Here is a 22,500-nt window from a genome sequence, read left to right on the forward strand (position 1 = left end):
GGAAAATTTAAACCCATGTGTGGTGGCCCAATTGGAAACACGGTCGACTGCATGCTGGAGAGAAACTGTAAGGAGGTGACAGTCAGCGCCTGCACAGGCAATAGCAAAGTCATCAACATAGAGTGATGACCAAATATTTGATGGAAGACTAGAGGCCAAATCATTAATAGCAAGGAGAAAAAGTGTTGTGCTCAGAACACATCCCTGGGGGACACCTTCAGCTTGGACAAAGTCCGGGGAGAGCACATTATTAACCCGAACACGGAAATGCCTGTCAGTTAAAAAGTTCTTAAGGAAGGATGGTAGATTGCCTCGAAGGCCTAAGGAGTGGGCTTGGGCTAAAATATTATACCTCCAAGTTGTGTCATATGCCTTCTCAAGGTCAAAAAATATGGCAATAACTGAGTGGTTATTCGCAAAGGCATTACGAACATACGTATCCAAGCGCAGTAAGGGGTCTATGGTAGAACGTCCCTTACGAAAGCCATATTGACGAGTGGAGAGACTGTTGTGTGTCTCTAAATACCACACTAAACGTCTATTTACTAGACGTTCCATTACTTTGCAAACTGCACTGGTAAGAGCAATGGGACGATAGTGGGAGGTTTCATGTCCCGTAGTGCCTGGTTTGCGGAAAGGGAGAACAATGGCGGATTTCCACAGCTGTGGAAGAACTCCTTGTGACCAAATAAGATTGTAAAGGTGTAATAGGACTGCAAGGGCTGACTGATGTAAATGTTGTAGCATACGAATATGAATGTCGTCGGGCCCAGCTGCCGATGATCGACAAGCTGAGAGTGTTGCCTCCAGTTCTTGAAGTGTAAAAGGCACATTATACTGTTCTTCTCTGAGAGAAGAAAAGTCCAAGGGTGCTAACTCTCTGGCAGACTTTGAGGAAAGAAATGAGGGGCATAGATGGAGTCCCTGAGAAATACGGACCAGATGATTGCCAATTTCATTGGCAACATCTAGTGGGTTTGCTATATCAACACCGGCAACCCGCAGAACAGGAGCCGGGTCAGGAGAATATTTACCACTCAGTTTTCGTACTTTTTTCCAGACTGCACTCATAGAGGAAGCAGAGGTGATGGTGGAGACATAATCTCGCCAGCAAGTGCGTTTAGCGTCACGGATGACACGGCGAGCGATCGCACGCTTCTGTTTAAAATCAAGGAGTCGCTCTGTGGTTCTATTGTACCGGTACCTGCCCCATGCAGCGCGTTTCAAACGTACTGCACGAGCACAAGCAGGAGACCACCAAGGCACGCATTTCTGAGAATGCCTGCCCGAAGTTTGGGGTATAGAATGAGAAGCTGCGGTGAAAACGGAGGACGAGAAGAGGTGTAAAAGCTCATCGATGGAGGACGAAGAAGGAACCTCTTTAAAAACAGTCAGGTGTGAGTAAAGGTTCCAATTTGCCCGATTAAATTGCCAGCGTGGGGTGCGAAGAGGTGGCGAATATGAAGGGGAAGTAAGAATGATTGGGAAATGATCACTGTCATGTAAGTCCGGGAGAACAGACCAAGTAAAGTCTAATGCGGCGGAGGAAGAGCAAACTGAGAGATCGATGCAAGAGAGAGTATGAGTCCGAGGATCAAAATGGGTGTGAGTACCTGTATTTAAAACATGGAGGGGGTGGGTGGCAAGAAAAGCCTCTAACTGAATTCCACGGGAATCACAGTGAGACCCTCCCCAGAGGAAATGGTGGGCATTAAAATCACCAAGTAACAGAATCGGTGGCGGTAATGACGAAACAAGGAAGGCAAAATCCGGAATAGATAATGCCCGAGAAGGAGAGAGATATAAAGAACAGAGCGTATACCACCTATGTAAGTGGATACGGGCTGCTGTGTAATGCAGCGAAGTATGAACAAATAGCTGATGGTACGGAATATCAGTGCGGAGAAGAAGGGCACTTTCATTAAAGGTCCCATCAGGAAAAGGATCTGAAGAATACAATAAATTATAGCCTGAGATGTGAGAAATAACAGCAGAGTGTAATTTTGGTTCCTGTAAGCAAACACCAACAGGGGCAAACTGGGAGAGTAACATCTGAAGCTCACCCCGATTACCCCTGAGGCCGCGTATATTCCACTGTAAAAAGGCCATGATTGGCAATGATAAAGATACTTGAAATCCGCAGGTAAGGGTTCCTACGGACTAGAAGGGTTAGAAAAGTCCACATGCGGAGGCAGTGGAAAATGTTCAAGCAGCGAAGGAACGGTGCGCTGTGAAGAAAGGAGTTGCGCAGATGGAGCAGAGGAGAGAGGAAGAGCGGAAGGTGGATCAGTGTCCATTGATGGTTTGGTCTCTGCAATATATTCAGAGATTGCTTCAAGTGTTTCGGAATTCAGAGATGTCGTATGGGAGACAATATTGGGAATGGTAGGGGGAGGATGAGTAAAGATTGGAACTGTATTGGACTGTACCAAGGTAGGGGGGGGCGAAAGGGTGGAGGGAACTGGAGAAGCGTGGCAGGGGACAGAAGAGACAGGAACCTGGGAGGTGGCAGAAGAGGAAGAAACTTGGGAGGGAACAGGGGAGGAAGGTACATTACGAGGAGGAGGGTGAACCTCTGCACTTGTAACTGAGCCAGTGAGAGGGGAAGAACTAGGGACAGAGACAGGGAGGGTAAAATGAGGAGGTGGAAGATGGGTAGGAGGTGTTACCGGACCTTTTTTTGACTTTTGAGAAGTAGAGGGACGATTGGGAAGAGGTGTCGTACGAGGTCTCGTCGATACTGAGGCTTGTAAGAGAGAACTCGAAGAAGCGAGATTAGACTGAGGCGTTGAAGTAGGGACGTCTGAGCCGAGGACAGCAAAAGGATTAGATACAGGAGTGATTATGGGAGAGGTAACCACAGAGGTGGGTGTAGAAGATGGGATACCAGAAGTGGGGGGACGTTTTGAAACACGGGAATAAGAAACACGTGGGAGTCTCCCTTGGAGGCGGAGATGAGAAACTGCCATGGCATAAGGGAGACCTTCTGTCTCTTTGAGGTAACGGATTTCCCGCTCGTTTAAATAGACCTGACAACGGCGAGAGTACGAAGGGTGAGCCTCATGACAGTTAAGGCAAGAGGGAGATCGATTGCAAGACGTATTAGAATGGTCATCGGCACCACAGACTGGGCATTCGGCGATAGATCTGCAATATTTCGCTGGATGGCCAAATCGCCAGCAATTTCTACACTGTTGTGGTGTAGGGATCACCTTTCGAACTTGTAACCGATGTCCTGCTATATAAACGGAGGATGGGAGTTCTCGGCTGTCAAAAGTTAAACGAGCCACATTGCTAGGGTATCGTCTCCGCCCACGGGCAGGAAGAACGTAAGTGTCTACCTTGAGGATTGGGAGATCTTGGAGTTCCAGCTGTTCTAGAATGTCGGTGCCACATGTCTGGAAATTTTGTTGAACTATGGTATGGGGCAGAATAACGGTACCACTACAAGAATTGAGGGAATGATGTTTTTCAAGGGTGACAGGAACAGTATCTATATGGGTAAGACGAGAGAGCTCACGAGCCTGGGTAGCATTCTGTACGGTAATGATGCGCGTACCGCTCTTAAGAGCATGAAAAGAAATATCTTTACCAACATGGCGTAGGAGTGCCTTGCCAATACTATGGTCAGAAAGATAGGCAGTAGAGGAAGTTGGTCGTAAAGTGAAGAATTTAGTCCACTGTTCAGTCTGAAACTGAGCGTGGAAAGGTAGTGAAGGACGTGTCGATCGTTTCTGAGAAGAACGAGAAGGTGAAGGTGGAGAAGTATCATCAGCAGGTAATTGTCGTTGACGTTTAGGCGTGGGACCAGAGTTGGTCCGACGTGGAACGGGTCGGCGATTTGAAAATTGCCGCACCGTAGAGGGAGAGGCCGGAAGCATAGTCAGAGGAGAGCGAAGGTCTGATAAATCGAAGGAGTCAGTCGAGGCCTCAGTACCTGAAGCGGGTGAGGAAACAGCACCGGCAATAGGTACAGAGGCATGAGGAATGTCTGAAGAGTGGTCCAAAGACGAGGCGGGGTCAGAACGGGGTGCGGTATCAAGAAGGGGCCCGGGGGTACCAGGTTCATGGACTAGGGCTGCCATGGTTAGGTTACTTCTTTCTTTTTGTTAAGAAAAAAAAAGAAAGAAGAAAAGAAAATAAAAAGAAAAAAAAAGAAAAAAAAAGGGGGGACCGGGGAGGGATAGTTCCTAGGAGGGATGAAAGGGCCAGAAATCTCCCTCCGCGCCCAAGAGGACTCGACACCGCTAGTAGCGCAGATGCAGCATGGAACCCGTGCCATACCCTACCCTTCATGCCAGTAAACCAGCAATCTGGGATAGCAACCTCACATCTGCCGAGCTACCTCGGTGGACAAAAGAGAGGGCGGCCGGATATCCGCCACAAAGCATACCTCCTTCAGCCACCACCCCCGGAATCCGAAAGGTGGCTTCCAGAGCTACACCCGTCGCCCAAAAGACACCCAAAGCTACTCCGGGATACCGGAGAGGGATCGGGACATCCCTAGGCAATCCAGATTCCACGGCAAACTACGCCACCGCCAAGAAACCTCAACGGAATGGGATGGACCCCGGTGTCCTTTCTCCTACCTAGGAACTAGCGCGCCTGTGGGAGAAATCCCAAAGGACAAAAAGAGGAAGGGCAAAAGGGAGGAGTGGGGAGGAGGAGGAGGAAAGGAAAAAGGGGAGGATGGGGAGGATGGGATAGGGGAGGGGAGATTGGGGGGTAATTAGGTTCGGTCTGAGGAAGAAGACCGATAGGTCTAATTCCTCAGACCAAGAGCCTCTTCACCACGCCAAGGAGCCCCCCTTGAAGAGGTGATAGATTTTGAGAAAGCCATTGACAACATGCCCATGCACTTAGTCCCTGGCCCAGACTTGTGGAACTCTGTTTTTATTAAGAACTTCAAGAATCCCCTTTTGCATGCCCTAAGTATACTATGGAGGAGCCTAGATAAGGGTGAAATTCCAGTCACTAAAAACAATGGATATAGCCCCACTCTATAAAGGTGCCAGCAAAGCATTAGCTAAGAACTATAGGTCAATAGCTCTAACGTCCCACATAATAAAAATCTTTGAAAGAGTGTTAAGAAGCACAATTGCAAACCACTTGAATTCCCAAAAACTGTACAATACAATCCAGGGCAACATGGCTTCAGAGCAGGTTGCTCCAGCCTCTCGCAACTATTGGATCACTATGATACGGTCTTAGATACACTGGAAGAAAAACAGAATGCAGATGTAACATACACAGACTTGGTAAAAGCTTTTGACAAGTGTGATCACTGCGTAATAGTGCACATAATATTTGCTAAAGGACTAACTGGCAAAGTGGGGAGATAGATCTTCAACTTTCTAACCAATCAAACACAGAGAGTAATGGTAAACAGTTAAATAGGAAGCTGCCATAGTGAAAAGCTCTGTTCCACAAGGCACAGTACTCTCCCTCATCCTCATATCAGACAGATATGTAATCCACAGCATTGTGTCATCCTTTGCAGACGATACTAGGATCTGCACGAGACTCATCTATTGAGGACACGGTTAACCTCCAAGAAGATATAGACCAAGTTTTCCAATGGGCAATGGAAAAAAATATGATGTTCAATGAAGACAAATTCCAAGTACTCCATTATGGAAAACTGGAGGAGATAAAAATTAGAACTGAGTATACTACAAACTCTGATCATACAATAGTGAAAAAATAATGAGAGGGACCTGGGAGTGGTAATGTCTGGGGATCTCAGTTTCAAGGATCACAACAGTGCCACGATCACATCTGCAAAGAAAATGATAGGATGGATAATGAGAACGTTCAAAACAGATGCCAAGCCAATGATGATCCTTTTCAAATCTCTCTAGGATGGAATACTACTGTACATTAACATCTTTGTTCAAAGCAGGTGAAATTGCAGATCTAGAGAGTGTACAGAGAACCTTTACTGCACATACAAGTGCCATTACTGGGAATGCTTGGAAGCACTTGACTTGTCCTCACTAGAATGTGGGCAAGACAAATATAGCATAATCTACACTTGGAATATCCTAGAAGGAATGGTCATGAATCTGCACACACAAATCATTCCCTACGAAAGTAAAAGACTGGGCAGGCGGTGCAAAATACCCCTAATGAAAAGTAGGGGCGCCATTTGTACTCTAAAAGAAAACACCGTGTCCGGGGCCCAAGACTGTTCAACAGCCTCCCATCATGCATAAGGGGAATTACCAATAGGCCCCTGGCTGCCTTCAAGAGAGAGTTGGACAGATACTTAAAAGTCGGTGCCAGATCAGCCGGGCTGTGGTTCGTACGTCGGACTACGTGCGGCCAGCAGTAGCAGCCTGGTTGATCAGGCCCTGATCCACTGGGAGGCCTGGTTGTGGACTGGGCCACAGGGGTGTTGATCCCCAGAATACCCTCCAGGTAGACAAAGGGGCTTTTGGCATGTACACCCAAGTGTTATATTTCTTTGTACAAACATGTATCATGCCAAAATAAAATAGTATTATAATGAGAAAAAACTGACCTTGTTTTTTTATTTAAAACAGCAACTTTGCAGTGTATTTTTGCATGTTTTTTCTGGCTGTATTTTCTATTTCTTGGTTTCATTTGATAGAATGGAAGATATATTACAGAAATATAGATGATTCTGATTGGCTTGAGGACTGAAAATATCTTGATGTGTGTTCACGAATGTGCTGAGGTAATATTGCATAAATATTTTTGTGTGAATAAAAATAAAAATGGAATTCACATGTAAATCCTGGAAACCTAACTAATGAACAGAGGAAATGAAATGCTATTTTATTGCTAGGAATGCCTGCACTGTTTATTCTGGATCCTATTTTGAAATTTGTTTGAAGTTGTCCAAATTACCAATTTCTGACCACTTTATTGGGTAGTTGAAATACATTGGACCCCAGTTATCGGCGGGGTTTTCGCCGCCTGGTTATCGGCCGTTCGCTCAGTTATCGAGCATTTTATACGCATCCATCTGCCGGCTGAGGCAGCTTGCACTTCAGTTTGGCTTTGTCTCTCGGTGGCTGAGGAAGCTTTTGCTCGTACATCCAAACATTTTGTTTGTTTACCATTGCTTTTAGTGGTTTTTCTTGCAGTGCAACTGTGAAATAAGTAACCATGGCTCCAAAGAAAGTTCCTAGTAAAGTTCCTGTGGTAAAGAAAGTGAGAAACACCATGGAATTTAACCCTTAAATGGTCCAAACGTATATATACGTTTTTTCAACATCTGAAAATATGTAAAAAAAATGTAAATTTTTTGTTTTACATGTGAAAACGTGTAAAAAAAACTTTTATCTACATTTTTTTTTATATTTGAAAATATGTAAAAAAAAGTAGATCTACTTTTGTAGCACTACGAATTTGAACGTCGATCTGTTTGGACCATTTAAGGGTTAAGCATGAAGTTACAGAAAAGTTTGAGAGTGGTATGAAGGTGGTGGAACTTGCCACAATGTACAGCAAGAATAAACAAACAATTACATTCATTATTATTGTGGATTAAGGAAAAAGAATTAATGGGAGATAGTGTTGTGGAGTCGATCATTTGTAAGAAGGCAAAGCAGTTGCATGAGGATCTTGCAAAGAAAATGCCTGGAACAAGTGCTGCAATTTGTGAATTGAGGGCCAGCAAAGGATGGTTTGATAGATTTAAGAAGCATAGTGGCATACACAGTGTTGTAAGGCATGGCGAGGCTGCAAGTTCTGACAAATGTGCGGCTGAAAAGTATGTTCACGAATTCCAGGACTATGTAAAGGCTGAAGGATTCGAACCCCAACAAGTGTTCAATTGTGACGAAACAGGCCTGTTTTGGAAGAAAATGCCAAAAAGGACCTACATTACCCAGGAGGAAAAGGCACTTTCAGGACAAGCCTATGAAAGACAGGCTTACTCTTTTGTTGTGTGGTAATGCTAGTGGGGATTTCAAAGTGAAGCCTTTACTCTTGTATCACTCAGAAAATCCCAGTGTGTTTAAGAAAAACAATGTCATGAAGAACAGATTGTGTGTGATGTGGAAAGCTAATCATAAGGCATGGGTCACAAGGAAAATTTTCAAAGAGTGGTTAATGATGTGTTTGGCCCAAGTGTGAAAAAATACCTCCTGGAAAAGAAATTGCCACTCAAGTGCCTCCTGGTACTGGACTTGGAAGACAAAGTGTTTAGGGACTTCAGGTTTATAAAAGTGAAGTTCTTGCCTCCTAACACCACTCCTCTCCCCCAGCACATGGACCAGCAGGTCATTTCTAACTTCAAAAAAACTACACAAAAGCAGTGTTTCAAAACTACTTTGAAATGACCTCAGACATTCAGTTGACCCTAAGAGAATTCTGGAGGAATCACCTCACTATCCTCCATTGCATAAGCCTTATAGATAAGGCTTGGGAGGAAGTGACTTCCAGGACTTTGAACTCTGCTTGGAGAAAACTGTGGCCAGATTGTGTCCAAGAGGGATTTTGAAGGGTTTGAGGCTCACCGTGACCCTGACCCTGCCGACCCTGTGGATTTTGTGGAACTGGGGAAGTCCCTGGGGTTGGAGGTGAGTGGTGAGGATGTGGAAGAGTTGGTGGAGGACCACAGGGAAGAGCTTACCATTGAAGAGCTGCAAGAGCTTACCATTGAAGAGCTGCAAGAGCTTCAACTTGAACAGCAACAGACTACAGCTGAGGAACTTGCTTCAGAGGAAGAGGAAGAGAGAATGAAGGAGGTGCCTTCTTCAGAGATTAAAGAGGTGTGTGCAATGTGGACTAGGGTGCAAGCTTTTGTAGTGAAACACCACCCTGACAAAGCTGAAACAAGCCATATCTGCAACATATTTAGTGACAAAACCCTGTTCCACTTCAGGGAAATCTTAAGAGACGCCAGAAACAGAGCGCACTGGACAGTTATTTTGCGAGACTGGTCCAGTGACTCAAGCTGGTCCTAGTGGCATTAGAAGACAGAGAAGGGAAGTAACCCTAGAGAAGGCTTTGCTACCTAGTCTTCATAGAGGGGGATTCCCCTTCCAAACACTAACTTCTCCCTCTTTCCTCCTCCCTATCTTCCAGAAGCCAGCATTATCTTTCAATAAAGGTATGTAATACTTACATAATTATAAAAAACTATTTTTTTTGTGTGAATATTTTTGTTTGGAAGGAATTAATCTTTTTCCATTAATTCTTATGGGAAATATTAATTCGGTTTTCGGCTGACCTTCAGGAATGGATTATGGCTGATAACCGGGGGTCCACTGTAGTTGATTAGGTAATTTCTTGTACTCGATCAATAAAATGGAAGACATACTAGTGAAATAGCTAAGAATTTGGTCGACTGGTACAGTGTAATTGGCCCAAAATAGGGCAAAGTCGGCAAAAATGGCTGATGCATAAAAATCACTGACAGCAAAATTCATGAAAATGTAATTTTGTCAGTTTTTAATCAAATTTTGTACTTCTTGTTTTATTACCTTCAGAAAAAGATTCACTACCATTTCATAAGATTTTTTTTTTTTTTTTTAAAATTCTTGGACACTGTGGACAAGTTTCAGATTGGAAGGAAACAATACTACATGATTATTAAACTTTTGTAGTACATGTGATAATCTCCCACCAAGGAAGGGTGACCTGAAAGAGAAACTCCCCATCACGGTCGTCTGCCAGAGGCACACAGATAAGAATACATATAGACGATCCTCTAAACGGCAAATATTCCCAGCCCTCCTTTAGAGTGCATGCACTGTATTTCCCACCTCCAGGACTCAGGTCCAGCTAACTGGTTTTCCTGAACCCCTTCACAAAATGTTACACTCCTCACATTGACAGCTGATCAGGTCCCAAAAACCATTTGCCTCCACTCGCTTCTAACACATTTACATATGTTAAGATTAAAATTTTCACAGAAAAACTACAATCGGTGTTACTTAATGACACACTTACATGAACAACTGTCGTCATACATTCTCCAGCATCAGAACAATGATAAAATAAAAAATTGGAAAAAGTGACAAGAATTATTAATTAAATTTTTATTTTCATAACAATAAATTATAAAAGTGCAAAAGCATTAGCTTCTCGTACATCAAGTACCATGGAACAGTTTCCTAGTTCTGTAATACCTACATCAAAGCATCCTCCATACTTTAGAGTAAGATGACACTCCTGGCACCAGTAACTAAATATATATATACCTGGAGAACCATTAAAGATAAAGAACTTTCAATTACATGAACAAAGATGCAAGTCACAGTAAAATATCAGGGCACCCAAGTTCTTGTAGCACCCATGAGAAACAATAAATTAGATATTAAATAATGCAATAAATAGCATCAAATAAAAAAATTGACAGAGAGACAGGAAAAGAGTCTTCAAAACTACCACATAATTTACTGGCTATAACAGTATATTTGTAAAGATTACTGAAATATTGACCAACATCTCTTCTCTAAATCTAGAATTTCTTGCCTGATCTCTCTGAACTAGCCAATACTTTGCATGAAATCCAAGGCTACTCTGACACGCAATATGAATTATGAATACATACAAGGGGTGACCCCCACAGAACAGAGACATAGTAGATAAGAACAAAATGCCACTTAAGTTAAACAAAACTGATATGACTACCGTTACAGAATAAATAAATTATGTAAGCAATGAAGTACACGAGAACAGTACACTAATCAAACACATCAAGAGATTTGGTTGTCCCAATCCTAATACAAATCTAGAAACAATCAGTGGGCAATAAATCTTACAAATCACAGCCTAGCTGTCTTCAAGAGGGAAATGGAAAAATTCAAGTTAATTCTTCATTTGCCAGGCTGTGGTGCCTATGTTGGATTGCAATACAGCTAGCACCAAACAACCATATTCATCAGACCAAGTAAGAGACCTGACCTGGGACTAAGCTGCAGAGAAGGTAAGCCCCTAGAATCATCTTTAGGTAGCTAATTCTGGTATTTAAGCAATATTTCTTACAATAATAGAAGTTGAACAGAGGCAAAACCACCCTGTCAACTATGAATTGTTCACCACGTCATTAACCAGAGAAATTTTCAGCGCCCTTATACAACTCTAAACTTGCATTAATAATTGAACATTTTGAAGTACAATGAGAGTATTGTACTATTCTCTGAAACAAAATATAGTGAGCATTTAATATACAAAATAAAATAAATTTTTATATTCACATTAACATGTGAGGAAAAACGGAAGTTCACAGCCATATAAATCCTATAGAAAACAAACAAAATTAATAAATATATATGTATATATATATTTATAAATATATATATATATATACAAAAACATCCACGGGAAATGCATTATGGTAAGTTTGAACTATTAATTTTCATTTTACAAAAACTATTGCATTTACAGTACAACAGGCAATGTAAATGTTAATATAGGGTTATGCTTTGATGATAGAAGTATCTGGGTGACTTCAGTACAACTGAAAAGTAACCTAAAGGAGAATTGTGCTAAACACAATTAAAAAAAAAAAAATTACTTCGTCAAAGACCTTAATGAACCCTACACCAGCACGCACACATGCACACACACACACACACACGAAAATTAAAACGAACATACTGTGGTTGCATTACTTATTTCACAAGTTTGCTATTCTAAAGTCACAAAGCAGGTACTGTACAATATACAATTGGGTAATCGATTTACTTTAACTCATTGATATAACCCAATTTTGAAAATTCTGTATAATCAACAACCTCTACACAATTTATGAGAAAGTGAGAAGAACGACATGAAATGGAATGTTATTTTGAAGGTTATTTTATATACTGTACTACAGTAATATACCAATGTAAAAAGCAAACATACAACTTATCTTTGTAATGTATACCACTCAGCATTAAAGTCAAAATAAGATAAGATCTTTTAATATACAGCTTATAAAATTATCATATATTCACACAAGTTTGTACAGTTTAAAAATTGACACATTTAACCAGAATTTGATTCTTATCTCTATCATGCCAAAGTGATAAAACAGTATCAGATTCATATAACACAAAACAATAGTTGTCAAATACTCTTAATTTCAATTTGCACCTAACAGTTTGATTACCCTGAAAAAAAAAAATATTTTGATAAAGTTTTCATTTATGTATGATTTAATGTTATGTACAATCAGACTAATTTTGCATTTAGTATTACATAAAGACTATTTGGTTGGGTAAATGGGTCTGGAAAGGAAAGGGCGCGATCTGGCATGGCCACTACGTCTCTCCTGACGGCCAGTAGAAGAGCCATCTGATGATGGATGAGATGCATTGTTGCCACCAGCACGTAGATGTGCAGGCACAACTTCCTCAGATACATGCACAAGACGGGTGTGGATAACCTCGCAATCAATTTGCATCATCGCAATGTGAGCATCAGGAGGGGCCAGAGACTCGTTTATTGGGCGAGGTGTAGGCATGAGCAGGGACATACGAGGCCGAGCAGAATCATTACGTGCAGTGGCAGGAACCAATAGATGATCAGGAGAAAATGACACAACGTAATACGTGTCATCACGACGCTGGATAGCTTCTAGGAATGAGGACAGCCTAGGCACTGTTGTCATTACTGCTGTTTCTTCCTCACTGCTGTTAGAGAAAATGGTAAATTTTCACAAATTAATGCATTTTATATATATTTTTTTTAACATATCGGTTGTTTACCACAGAGGCAAGGTGACCCAAAAAAGAAAGAAAAAAAAACTTTCATCATTCAACACTTTCACCATAATTCATACATAATCACTGTCTTTGCAGAGGCAATAAGATAAGACAGTTTAGATATCACTCCAAAGAGCCAATATCCCAAACCCCTCTTTTAAAGAGCAGGCATTGTACTTCCCATCTCCAGGACTCAAGTCCGGCTAAGCGGTTTTCCTGAATCCCTTTACAAAATATTACCCTGCTCACACTCCAACAACTCATCAGGTCCCAAAAACCACTCTTCTCCACTCAATCCTATCTAACACGCTCATGCACACTTGCTGGAAGTCCAAGCCCCTTGCACACAAAAACCTCCTTTACCCCCTTCCTCCAACTTTTCCTCGGATGACCCCTACCCCACGTTCCTTCCACTCAGTGGTGGCTCGTAGCTAAAATTAGTGGAGGTGCTGCTTCAGAAAATTTTTAGCCATTGTTTTAATATTGTGTAAAATGAAAGAACTGAAAAAACTATGAATTAAGTAAAATAGCTGAAGGCATGATAATCATCTAATTCTACACTATCACATTCAAGAATATGGTACATGGTTTTTAAGCACAACACATGTCACCGAGTCAAAAAGAAACACTGCCTTACACTTGCACAATGGGGTCGGCACTGCGTCAGCAACAGTGCTCTCTCTACCTAATGTGCAGCGTCTTATCTTGGACATGTGCACAACAGCCAAACACCGAGTTGCTGGAACTGTGAAGTGCACAGTTCCATACAAGGATTTTTGTAATTTTTTCATATACTAGGGGATGGCTACTGACATTAAGCTTAAGGATTATAAAACGTACAAGTATAAAGAAAGAGTTAAAGAAAAAAAAAAGACTTGTCATATTGAATGTTATCGATAATACCGAACGAAAATAGGGGGTGCTGTAGTTCTGCAGTGCCTATACACGAGCCCCCACTGCTTCCACTACAGATCTATATGCTCTCCAAGTCATTCTTTGTTCCCTCCTCTCTAAATGACCAAACCAACTCAATAACCCGTCTTCAGCCCTCTGAATAATACATTTAGTAACTGCACATCTCCTAATTTCCACACTATGTATTCTCTGAAATCACATTAATATGTAATATAATCACATTAATCAGTAAAAGACAAGGCTTAAATTTTTATCACATATGCACTAGTACATCAACTTAAAATAAAGTAATATACAATAGATAGTTTTGTTTTTCTTTTTAGGTCACCCTGCCTCAGTGGGAAATGGCTGGTCTGGAGAAAGGGAAGGGGGGTTGGATCACTAGATATAGCTCAATCACAGAGTAATTAAGAGAAAAAATTCTCAATACATTATCAATAAATTTTGTCTTCAATTTAACCTCACTTCTTCTCTCCCATTACTTTTCCAGTCTTTTAGCATTGGAAGCAATCCTACTTGTGCCATATGTGGAATGGAATTATGCTGGAAATGTACAGGAAGGCCCTGTATATTTGGCACCCTCTTTTCAGTGTTCCACATTTTCAGTGGTTTTCAACTGAGCCATTGTTCATTAAGTTTGTTGCTTTTCATGCTTTTCTGCCATTTTTCTTCAACAGTTACATAAGGGAAGGGCAACCAGCACTATATTTTAAGCTTTGTATGTCCTGTGTATTTATTTTACTTTTGTATCTCTTTTTGTTAATGGATTGAAGAGGGATGGGATAGTTTTAAAAATGCAGTATCAGAATGTGGGGCAGAAGTTTGTGGCTATAGGAGGGTGGGTGCAGGAAGAAAGAGAAGTGATTGGTGGAATGATGAGGTAGAGGGTGCAATAAAAGAGAAAAAAGTAGCTTTTGAGAGGTTTTTACAAAGCAGAAGTGATATAAGAAGGGCAGGGTATATGGAGAGTAAAAGGAAGGTGAAGAGAGTAGTGAGAGTGCAAAAGGAGAGTAAATGATAGAGTGGGAGAGGCACTGTCAAGAAATTTTGCTGAGAATAAGAAAAAATTTAGAGTGAAATAAAAAAGTTAGGAAAGCCTAGGGAACGAATGGATTTGTCAGTTAAAAACAGAGGGGAGTTAGTAGATAGGGAACTGGAGGTATTGGGTAGATAGCGGGAATATTTTGAGAAACTTAAATGCCGATGAAGAAAGGCGGGCAGTAATTTCATGCACAGAGCAGGGAGGTATAACATTTTTTAGAAGTGAAGGAGAGCAGGATGTCACTGGGGGGGAGATGTGTGAGGCAGTATGTAGAATGAAAGAGGGTAAAGCAGCTGGAACAGATGGGATCATGACAGAAATGTTAAAAGCAGAGGGAGATAGTGTTGGAGTGGTTGGTATTTTTGTTTAATAAATGTATGAAAGAGGGAAAGGTACCTAGGGATTGGCAGAGTGTGTGTATAATTCCTTTATATTAACGAAAAGGGGACAAGAGAGATTGTAAAAATAATTATTCTTTCTTTCAACAAACCAGCCATATCCCACCAAAGCAGGGTGGCCCAAAAAGAAAAAAAATTTCTCTTTTCAACTTTAGTAATGTATACAGGATAAGGGATTATTAGCTCCTTGCTCCTGGCATTTTAGTCGCCTCTTATAACACGTGTGGCTTACAGAGGAAGAATTCTGTTCCACTTCCCCATGAAGATAAGCAGAAATAAACAAGAACAAGAACTAGCAAGAAAATAAAAGAAAACTCAGAGGTGTGTGTGTATATACTATACGCTTGTACATGCACGTGTAGTGTGACTTAAGTGTAAGTAGAAGTAACAAGAAGTACCTGAAATCTTGCATGTTTACGAGACAGAAAAAGACACCAGCAATCCTACCATCATGTAAAGCAATTACAGGCTTTCATTTTACACTCACTTGGCAGGACGATAGTACCTCCCTGGGTAGTTGCTGTCTACCAACCTACAACCTACCTAGTTATGATTTTTGTTGACTAGTACACAGGAATTGGCCGAAAATAGGGCTCAAAGTGGGCAAAATCGCTGATGCGTAAACATCGTTGAGACCGCTAACTTCGCGAGAGCATAATTCCAAAAGTTTTCCATCAAATTTCATACTTTTGGTGTCATTATGATCGGGAAAAGATTCTCTATCTTTTCATAAGAAAAAAAATTTTTTTTTTTTTTTTGAAATTTGGCCGACCCTGAGAACAATTCTCGGAGAGGGCCTGTTGACCCTCAAAGGTCGAATCCGTTCCTGGAAGTGCGACGATTATCGAAATAGACGATTTTCGAATCAATTTTTCCCATAAGAAATAATGCAAATACAATTAATCCGTTCCTGACACCCAGAAGTATTAAAAAAATTTTTTTACATGAAATATAGATGTAGTACATAAATACAATGGGACATGATGAATGAAACATTAACAGCATAACACTTACCTTTATTGGTGATTCTTCTTAGTGTATGGAAGACTGGAGGAGGAGAGAGATTGGATTAGTTACTGTTTGGAAGGGGAATCCCCTTCCATCAACACCTCAGGCATTACCAAGTCCTTTTCTGGGGTTACTTCTCTTCTCTTTCTTAATGCCACTAGGACCAGCTTGAGAGTCACTGGAGTCCTGTCTCGCAAAAAAACTGTCCTGAGAGCTCTGTTTTTGGCGTCTCTTTAAAGCTTCCCTAAAATGGGCCAAGACTGTCACTGTACAAGTTGCTGATATGGCTTGCAACATCCTTCTCAGGGTGATGTTTCTCCATAAATCTTTCCATCCTACCCCACATTTCAAAATTCTCCTTAATTTCTGAAGAAGGCACCTTCTTCCATCTCTCTTCCTCCTCCTCTGCAGCAAGATTCTGAGCTGCGATCTGTTGCTATTCCAACTCAAGCTCTTGCAGCTCCTCAGTGGTTAGCTCTTCCTTGTGGTCCTCCATCAACTTTTCCACATCCTCCAAACTCACATCCAACCCCATGGAACTCCCTAATGCCACAATAGAGTTCACAACTGACACAGGCTCATCAGGGTAGCCACAAATCCTTCAAAATCCCTCTTGTAGACACAATCTGGCCACAATTTTCTCCAAGCAGAGTTCCAAGTCCTGGTAGTCACTCCCTCCCAAGCCTTACCTATAAGGCTTATGCAATGGAGGATACTGAAGTGTTCTTTCCAAAAATCTCTTAGGATCAAGTAAGTGTTTGAGGTCACATACTAATAACACAGAAACATGGATGAATAAATGAATGAATAATAGAATGAATAAGTCATTATGTATGTCACGAGGTGTGTTGTGGTGTTGTTGGGTATACAAGGGCCACAGAGTAAGCCGTCCAAAATGGTGGTGAAGCAGCAGCTGAGGTGGCAGTGTTTTTTGTAGCCCTATATAACTCCAACAACATTGGAGGAGTTAGTAGAATTGCTGAATCACTGAAGAAGGCACCCTCTACCACCATCACTACCACCTTCTACCACTATTACAACTGCTACCACCATCACTACCACCTTCTACCATTATTACAACTGCTACCACCATTGCTACCACCTTCTACCACTATTACAACTGCTACCACCTTCTACCACTATTACAACTGCTACCACCATCACTACCACCTTCTGCCACTATTACAACTGCTACCACCATCACTACCACTTTCTACCACCATCACTACCACCCTATACCACCATCAACCACTATCACAACTGCTTCCACTCTACCACCACCACCACCTTCGTATTTTTCTACAAACTTTTTCTTAAATTATATGCGTTTCTCACATTCTTTACCAAAGGGCAACAACATTGGAGGAGTTAGTAGAATTGCTGAATCACTGAAGAAGGCACCCTCTACCACCATCACTACCACCTTCTACCACTATTACAACTGCTACCACCATCACTACCACCTTCTACCATTATTACAACTGCTACCACCATTGCTACCACCTTCTACCACTATTACAACTGCTACCACCTTCTACCACTATTACAACTGCTACCACCATCACTACCACCTTCTACCACTATTACAACTGCTACCACCATCAATACCACCTTCTACCACCATCACTACCACCCTATACCACCATCAACCACTATCACAACTGCTTCCACTCTACCACCACCACCTTCGTATTTTTCTACAAACTTTTTCTTAAATTATATGCGTTTCTCACATTCTTTACCAAAGGGCTGGCACTAGAAGGTGTCTTTGGAGCCATGGTGACTTATTTAACAGTTGCAAGCATAAAACGAATGGAATATTATGAAATGTATCGTACGAACTCGTGGGATCATCCTCACTCACTGATAAACAATGGCACACTGGCTGGGAATGGAGTGTGAGGCAGCTCGGGGCTGTGTGTACACATCCCAGACGAATGATGATTAGAGAGTCAACGGACCATTTGCGAGCCAATGTTTGGAAGAAATAATGCGACGATTTCCGAAAAGGACGACTATCGAGCTGGACTATTATTGAGGGACCACTGTAATAAGGACTGCACCAATACAAAGGCGAAGAGGAAGAATAATGCTCTAGACACAGAGTGGACATTTTATGGTACAGTGATGCTGTTGAGAAATCAGGGACAGTGCAAGATTTCCTGGTCTTTCCAAATTTAGTGTTACCAATGTTATAATTTCAGACGGCTGACAAAGGGCTGTTAAAGTGGTTTGGCATTTAGAAGATGGGAAGGGATAGAATGATGGTATATAAATCTAAGGTGGAAGGTGGGAATGAAAGGATAAAGGTAGATGGCCAAGGGCTTTAAGATTCAGCAGGCTCGTGAATGTTCAATTGGACTGAGTGGAGACAAGTGAAATTTGATGGTCAATTTGCTGTTGAGTTTGAGGGTCATTTGAATTGCCATGTCAGTACACTACTGGTAAGACAGCAACTTAATGAATGATAGTAAATGCATTTTTTTGTTTTTAAGGTCATCTTACCTAGGTGGAAGCTGGTCAATAAGCATTTAGGCATGTTCAATAATCAGAAGTTTTTAAGAATTCCCTTTCATCTTAAATGTTTGTGAGAAGGAAAAAAGACTAAATCTTGCCTGAGTAAAACAATTAAGGCATAAGATACTCATGATTGCTTTAAATACTGTACTTTTTTTTTTTAAGAGAAAAAACAAGAACAAGGCCTTTTATAATCCTATCACCATCTCTCGTGCAGATTTACATCTTTGATGTCAGCATTACTCACATAGATCTACATTTTGAGCTCAACTCCTCAGATAAACTGTGAAAGGTAAATTATGTCCTAGACACAAGAAAATGGGTTTGTGCATCAAATGTACACAATATTAAAAAAATCTTGCCCTATGCAGTGCATGAAGGGAAAAGCAAACTGCTGATCTTGTATGGTTTCGAACGATGACTTTGAGGTGTTTTTAGAATTGGCTATTTCTTGGTTTCAAATGTTAGAATGGAAGACATTAGTGAAGTAGATGATTTTGGTCAGTTTCAGGACTGGAAGTAGCTTGAAATAGGGCTTAAATATTAAATTTTTGGCAATTTTCCTGAAGACTGGTAGGGCCCCTCCTCAGTCTGTTTTATGAGTTTTTACTAGGTCTGCTTCAATTATTGGGATCTAAACCACAACCAAGCATTCTTTATTATATTTTATTGAGAAATAGGGTAAAGCTTCAATTTTATTTTGAAATGGATTCAAAATGGAGGGCAAGTTTTACATAGAAGAGGCTTGGGGCTGTGATTAACAAACACAGTAGATAGTTTTAGTATCCAGAATGCCTAACACTGCTTATTCTGGACTAATTTCAAATTGTAATTGAAATAGTATTTAATAAAAATTTTCTTCAAGAGCCATAAATAACTAGCTACCTGGTAGAGGGATCCACCTGCAACACATCAGGGTGAATGTAACGGTAGAGACGGGTAGGTGGCTGGGAAGGCGGAACTAAGGCATTCCATACTTCATTGACAACACGCTCTTGAGTTTCTGGAATGACATGTGTATGACTGGTAAGTCTGTTTCTGCCCTCTTTGGTTTTGGGATGAGATGTTCGGCGTTTTTCTTCCTTCTTTTTATCAGTCTTTGATGGTCTGAATTTGTTTTCAAACCATCCACGAAGCTCAGTTTCTAACCTGAAAATATGTAGTGGATTTGTTAAATATTTATATATATATATATATATATTGGCAGTTTGGAGGGATATGTTGTGTATCTTTATACGTATATGCTTCTAAACTGTTGTATTCTGAGCACCTCTGCAAAAACAGTGATAATGTGTGAGTGTGGTGAAAGTGTTGAATGATGATGAAAGTATTTTCTTTTTGGGGATTTTCTTTCTTTTTTGGGCCACCCTGCCTCGGTGGGAGACGGCTGACTTGTTGGGGGGGGGGGGGGAGAGTTGAGGAAAAAAAAATTATATATATATATATATATATTCTCCATGGGGAAGTGGAACAGAATTCTTCCTCCGTAAGCCATGCGTGTTGTAAGAGGCGACTAAAATGCCGGGAGCAAGGGGCTAGTAACCTCTTCTCCTGTATATATTACTAAATGTAAAAGGAGAAACTTTCGTTTTTCCTTTTGGGCCACCCCGCCTCGGTGGGATACGGCTGGTGTGTTGAAAGAAAGAAAGAAGAATATATATATATATATATATATATATATATAGATATATATATATATATATATATATATATATATATATATATATATACACACACACACATACATACATACATACATACATATAAACACACACACACACACACACACACAAGGTATGATGTAGCACATAATGAAAGTAGTTTGTTAGATTATGTATTGGTGGAAAAAAGGTTGATGGGTAGGCTCCAGGATGTACATGTTTATAGAGGGGCAACTGATATATCGGATCATTATTTAGTTGTAGCTACAGTTAGAGTAAGAGGTAGATGGGAAAAGAGGAAGGTAGCAACAACAAGTAAGAGGGAGGTGAAAGTGTATAAACTAAGGGAGGAGGAAGTTCGGGGGAGATATAAGCGACTGTTGGCAAAAAGGTGGGCTAGTGCAAAGATGAGTAGTGGGGGGGGGGGAGGGTTGAAGAGGGTTGGAATAGTTTTAAAAATGCAATATTAGAATGTGAGGCAGAAGTTTGTGGTTATAGGAGGGTGGGGGCAGGTGGAAAGAGGAGTGATTGGTGGAATGATGAAGTAAAGAGAAAAAGTTAGCTTATGAGAGGTTTTTACAAAGCAGAAGTGTTATACGAAAAGCAGAGTATATGGAGAGTAAGAGAAAGGTGAAGAGAGTGGTGAGAGTGCAAAAGGAGAGCAGATGAGAGTGGGCGAGGCACTGTCAAGAAATTTTAATGAAAATAAGAAAAAATTTTGGAGTGAGTTAAACAAGTTAAGAAAGCCTAGGGAAAGTATGGATTTGTCAGTTAGAAACAGAGTAGGGGAGTTAGTAGATGGGGAGAGGGAGGTACTAGGTAGATGGCGAGAATATTTTGAGGAACTTTTCAATGTTGAGGAAGAAATGGAGGTGGTAATTTCATGTACTGGTCAGGGAGGTATACCATCTTTTAGGAGTGAAGAAGAGCAGAATGCAAGTGTGGGGGAGGTACGCGAGGCATTACGTAGAATGAAAGGGGGTAAAGCAGCTGGAACTGATGGGATCATGACAGAAATGTTAAAAGCAGGGGGGGATATAGTGTTGGAGTGGTTGGTACTTTTGTTTAATAAATGTATGAAAGAGGGGAAGGTACCTAAGAATTGGCGGAGAGCATGTATAGTCCCTTTATATAAAGGGAAAGGGGACAAAAGAGATTGTAAAAATTATAGAGGAATAAGTTTATTGAGTATACCAGGGAAAGTGTACGGTAGGGTTATAATTGAAAGAATTAGAGGTAAGACAGAATGTATGATTGCGGATGAGCAAGGAGGTTTCAGAGTGGGTAGGGGATGTGTAGATCAAGTGTTTACATTGAAGCATATATGTGAACAGTATTTAGATAAAGGTAGGGAAGTTTTTATTGCATTTATGGATTTAGAAAAGGCATATGATAGAGTGGATAGAGGAGCAATGTGGCAGATGTTGCAAGTATATGGAATAGGTGGTAAGTTATTAAATGCTGTAAAGAGTTTTTATGAGGATAGTGAGGCTCAGGTTAGGGTGTGTAGAAGAGAGGGAGACTATTTCCCGGTAAAAGTAGGTCTTAGACAGGGATGTGTAATGTCACCATGGTTGTTTAATATATTTATAGATGGGGTTGTAAAGGAAGTAAATGCTAGGGTTTTCGGGAGAGGGGTGGGATTAAATTTTGGGGAATCAAATTCAAAATGGGAATTGACACAGTTACTTTTTGCTGATGATACTGTGCTTATGGGAGATTCTAAAGAAAAATTGCAAAGGTTAGTGGATGAGTTTGGGAATGTGTGTAAAGGTAGAAAGTTGAAAGTGAACATAGAAAAGAGTAAGGTGATGAGGGTGTCAAATGATTTAGATAAAGAAAATTGGATATCAAATTGGGGAGGAGGAGTATGGAAGAAGTGAATGTTTTCAGATACTTGGGAGTTGACGTGTCGGCGGATGGATTTATGAAGGATGAGGTTAATCATAGAATTGATGAGGGAAAAAAGGTGAGTGGTGCGTTGAGGTATATGTGGAGTCAAAAACGTTATCTATGGAGGCAAAGAAGGGAATGTATGAAAGTATAGTAGTACCAACACTCTTATATGGGTGTGAAGCTTGGGTGGTAAATGCAGCAGCGAGGAGACGGTTGGAGGCAGCGGAGATGTCCTGTTTAAGGGCAATGTGTGGTGTAAATATTATGCAGAAAATTCGGAGTGTGGAAATTAGGAGAAGGTGTGGAGTTAATAAAAGTATTAGTCAGAGGGCAGAAGAGGGGTTGTTGAGGTGGTTTGGTCATTTAGAGAGAATGGATCAAAGTAGAATGAC

The 22,500-nt window shown here is 41.0% G+C and overlaps 1 protein-coding gene across 1 annotated transcript in view; it reads right to left on the reverse strand.

Annotated features, from left to right (window-relative positions):
* Window positions 1–10,001: 10,001 nt before the first annotated feature.
* The window catches only part of Atf6 (bZIP_ATF6 domain-containing protein ATf6), a gene marked incomplete in the record, with an annotated part of 187,176 nt that continues 174,677 nt past the window's right edge, over window positions 10,002–22,500 (reverse strand). Inside the window, 2 exon segments of the mRNA XM_053775152.2 lie at window positions 10,002–12,599; window positions 19,437–19,700. Of these exon segments, the coding sequence (XP_053631127.2) occupies window positions 12,173–12,599; window positions 19,437–19,700 (691 nt within the window).

The sequence above is a fragment of the Cherax quadricarinatus genome, chromosome 11, assembly GCF_038502225.1.
Source record: "Cherax quadricarinatus isolate ZL_2023a chromosome 11, ASM3850222v1, whole genome shotgun sequence".
NCBI lineage: Eukaryota > Metazoa > Arthropoda > Malacostraca > Decapoda > Parastacidae > Cherax > Cherax quadricarinatus.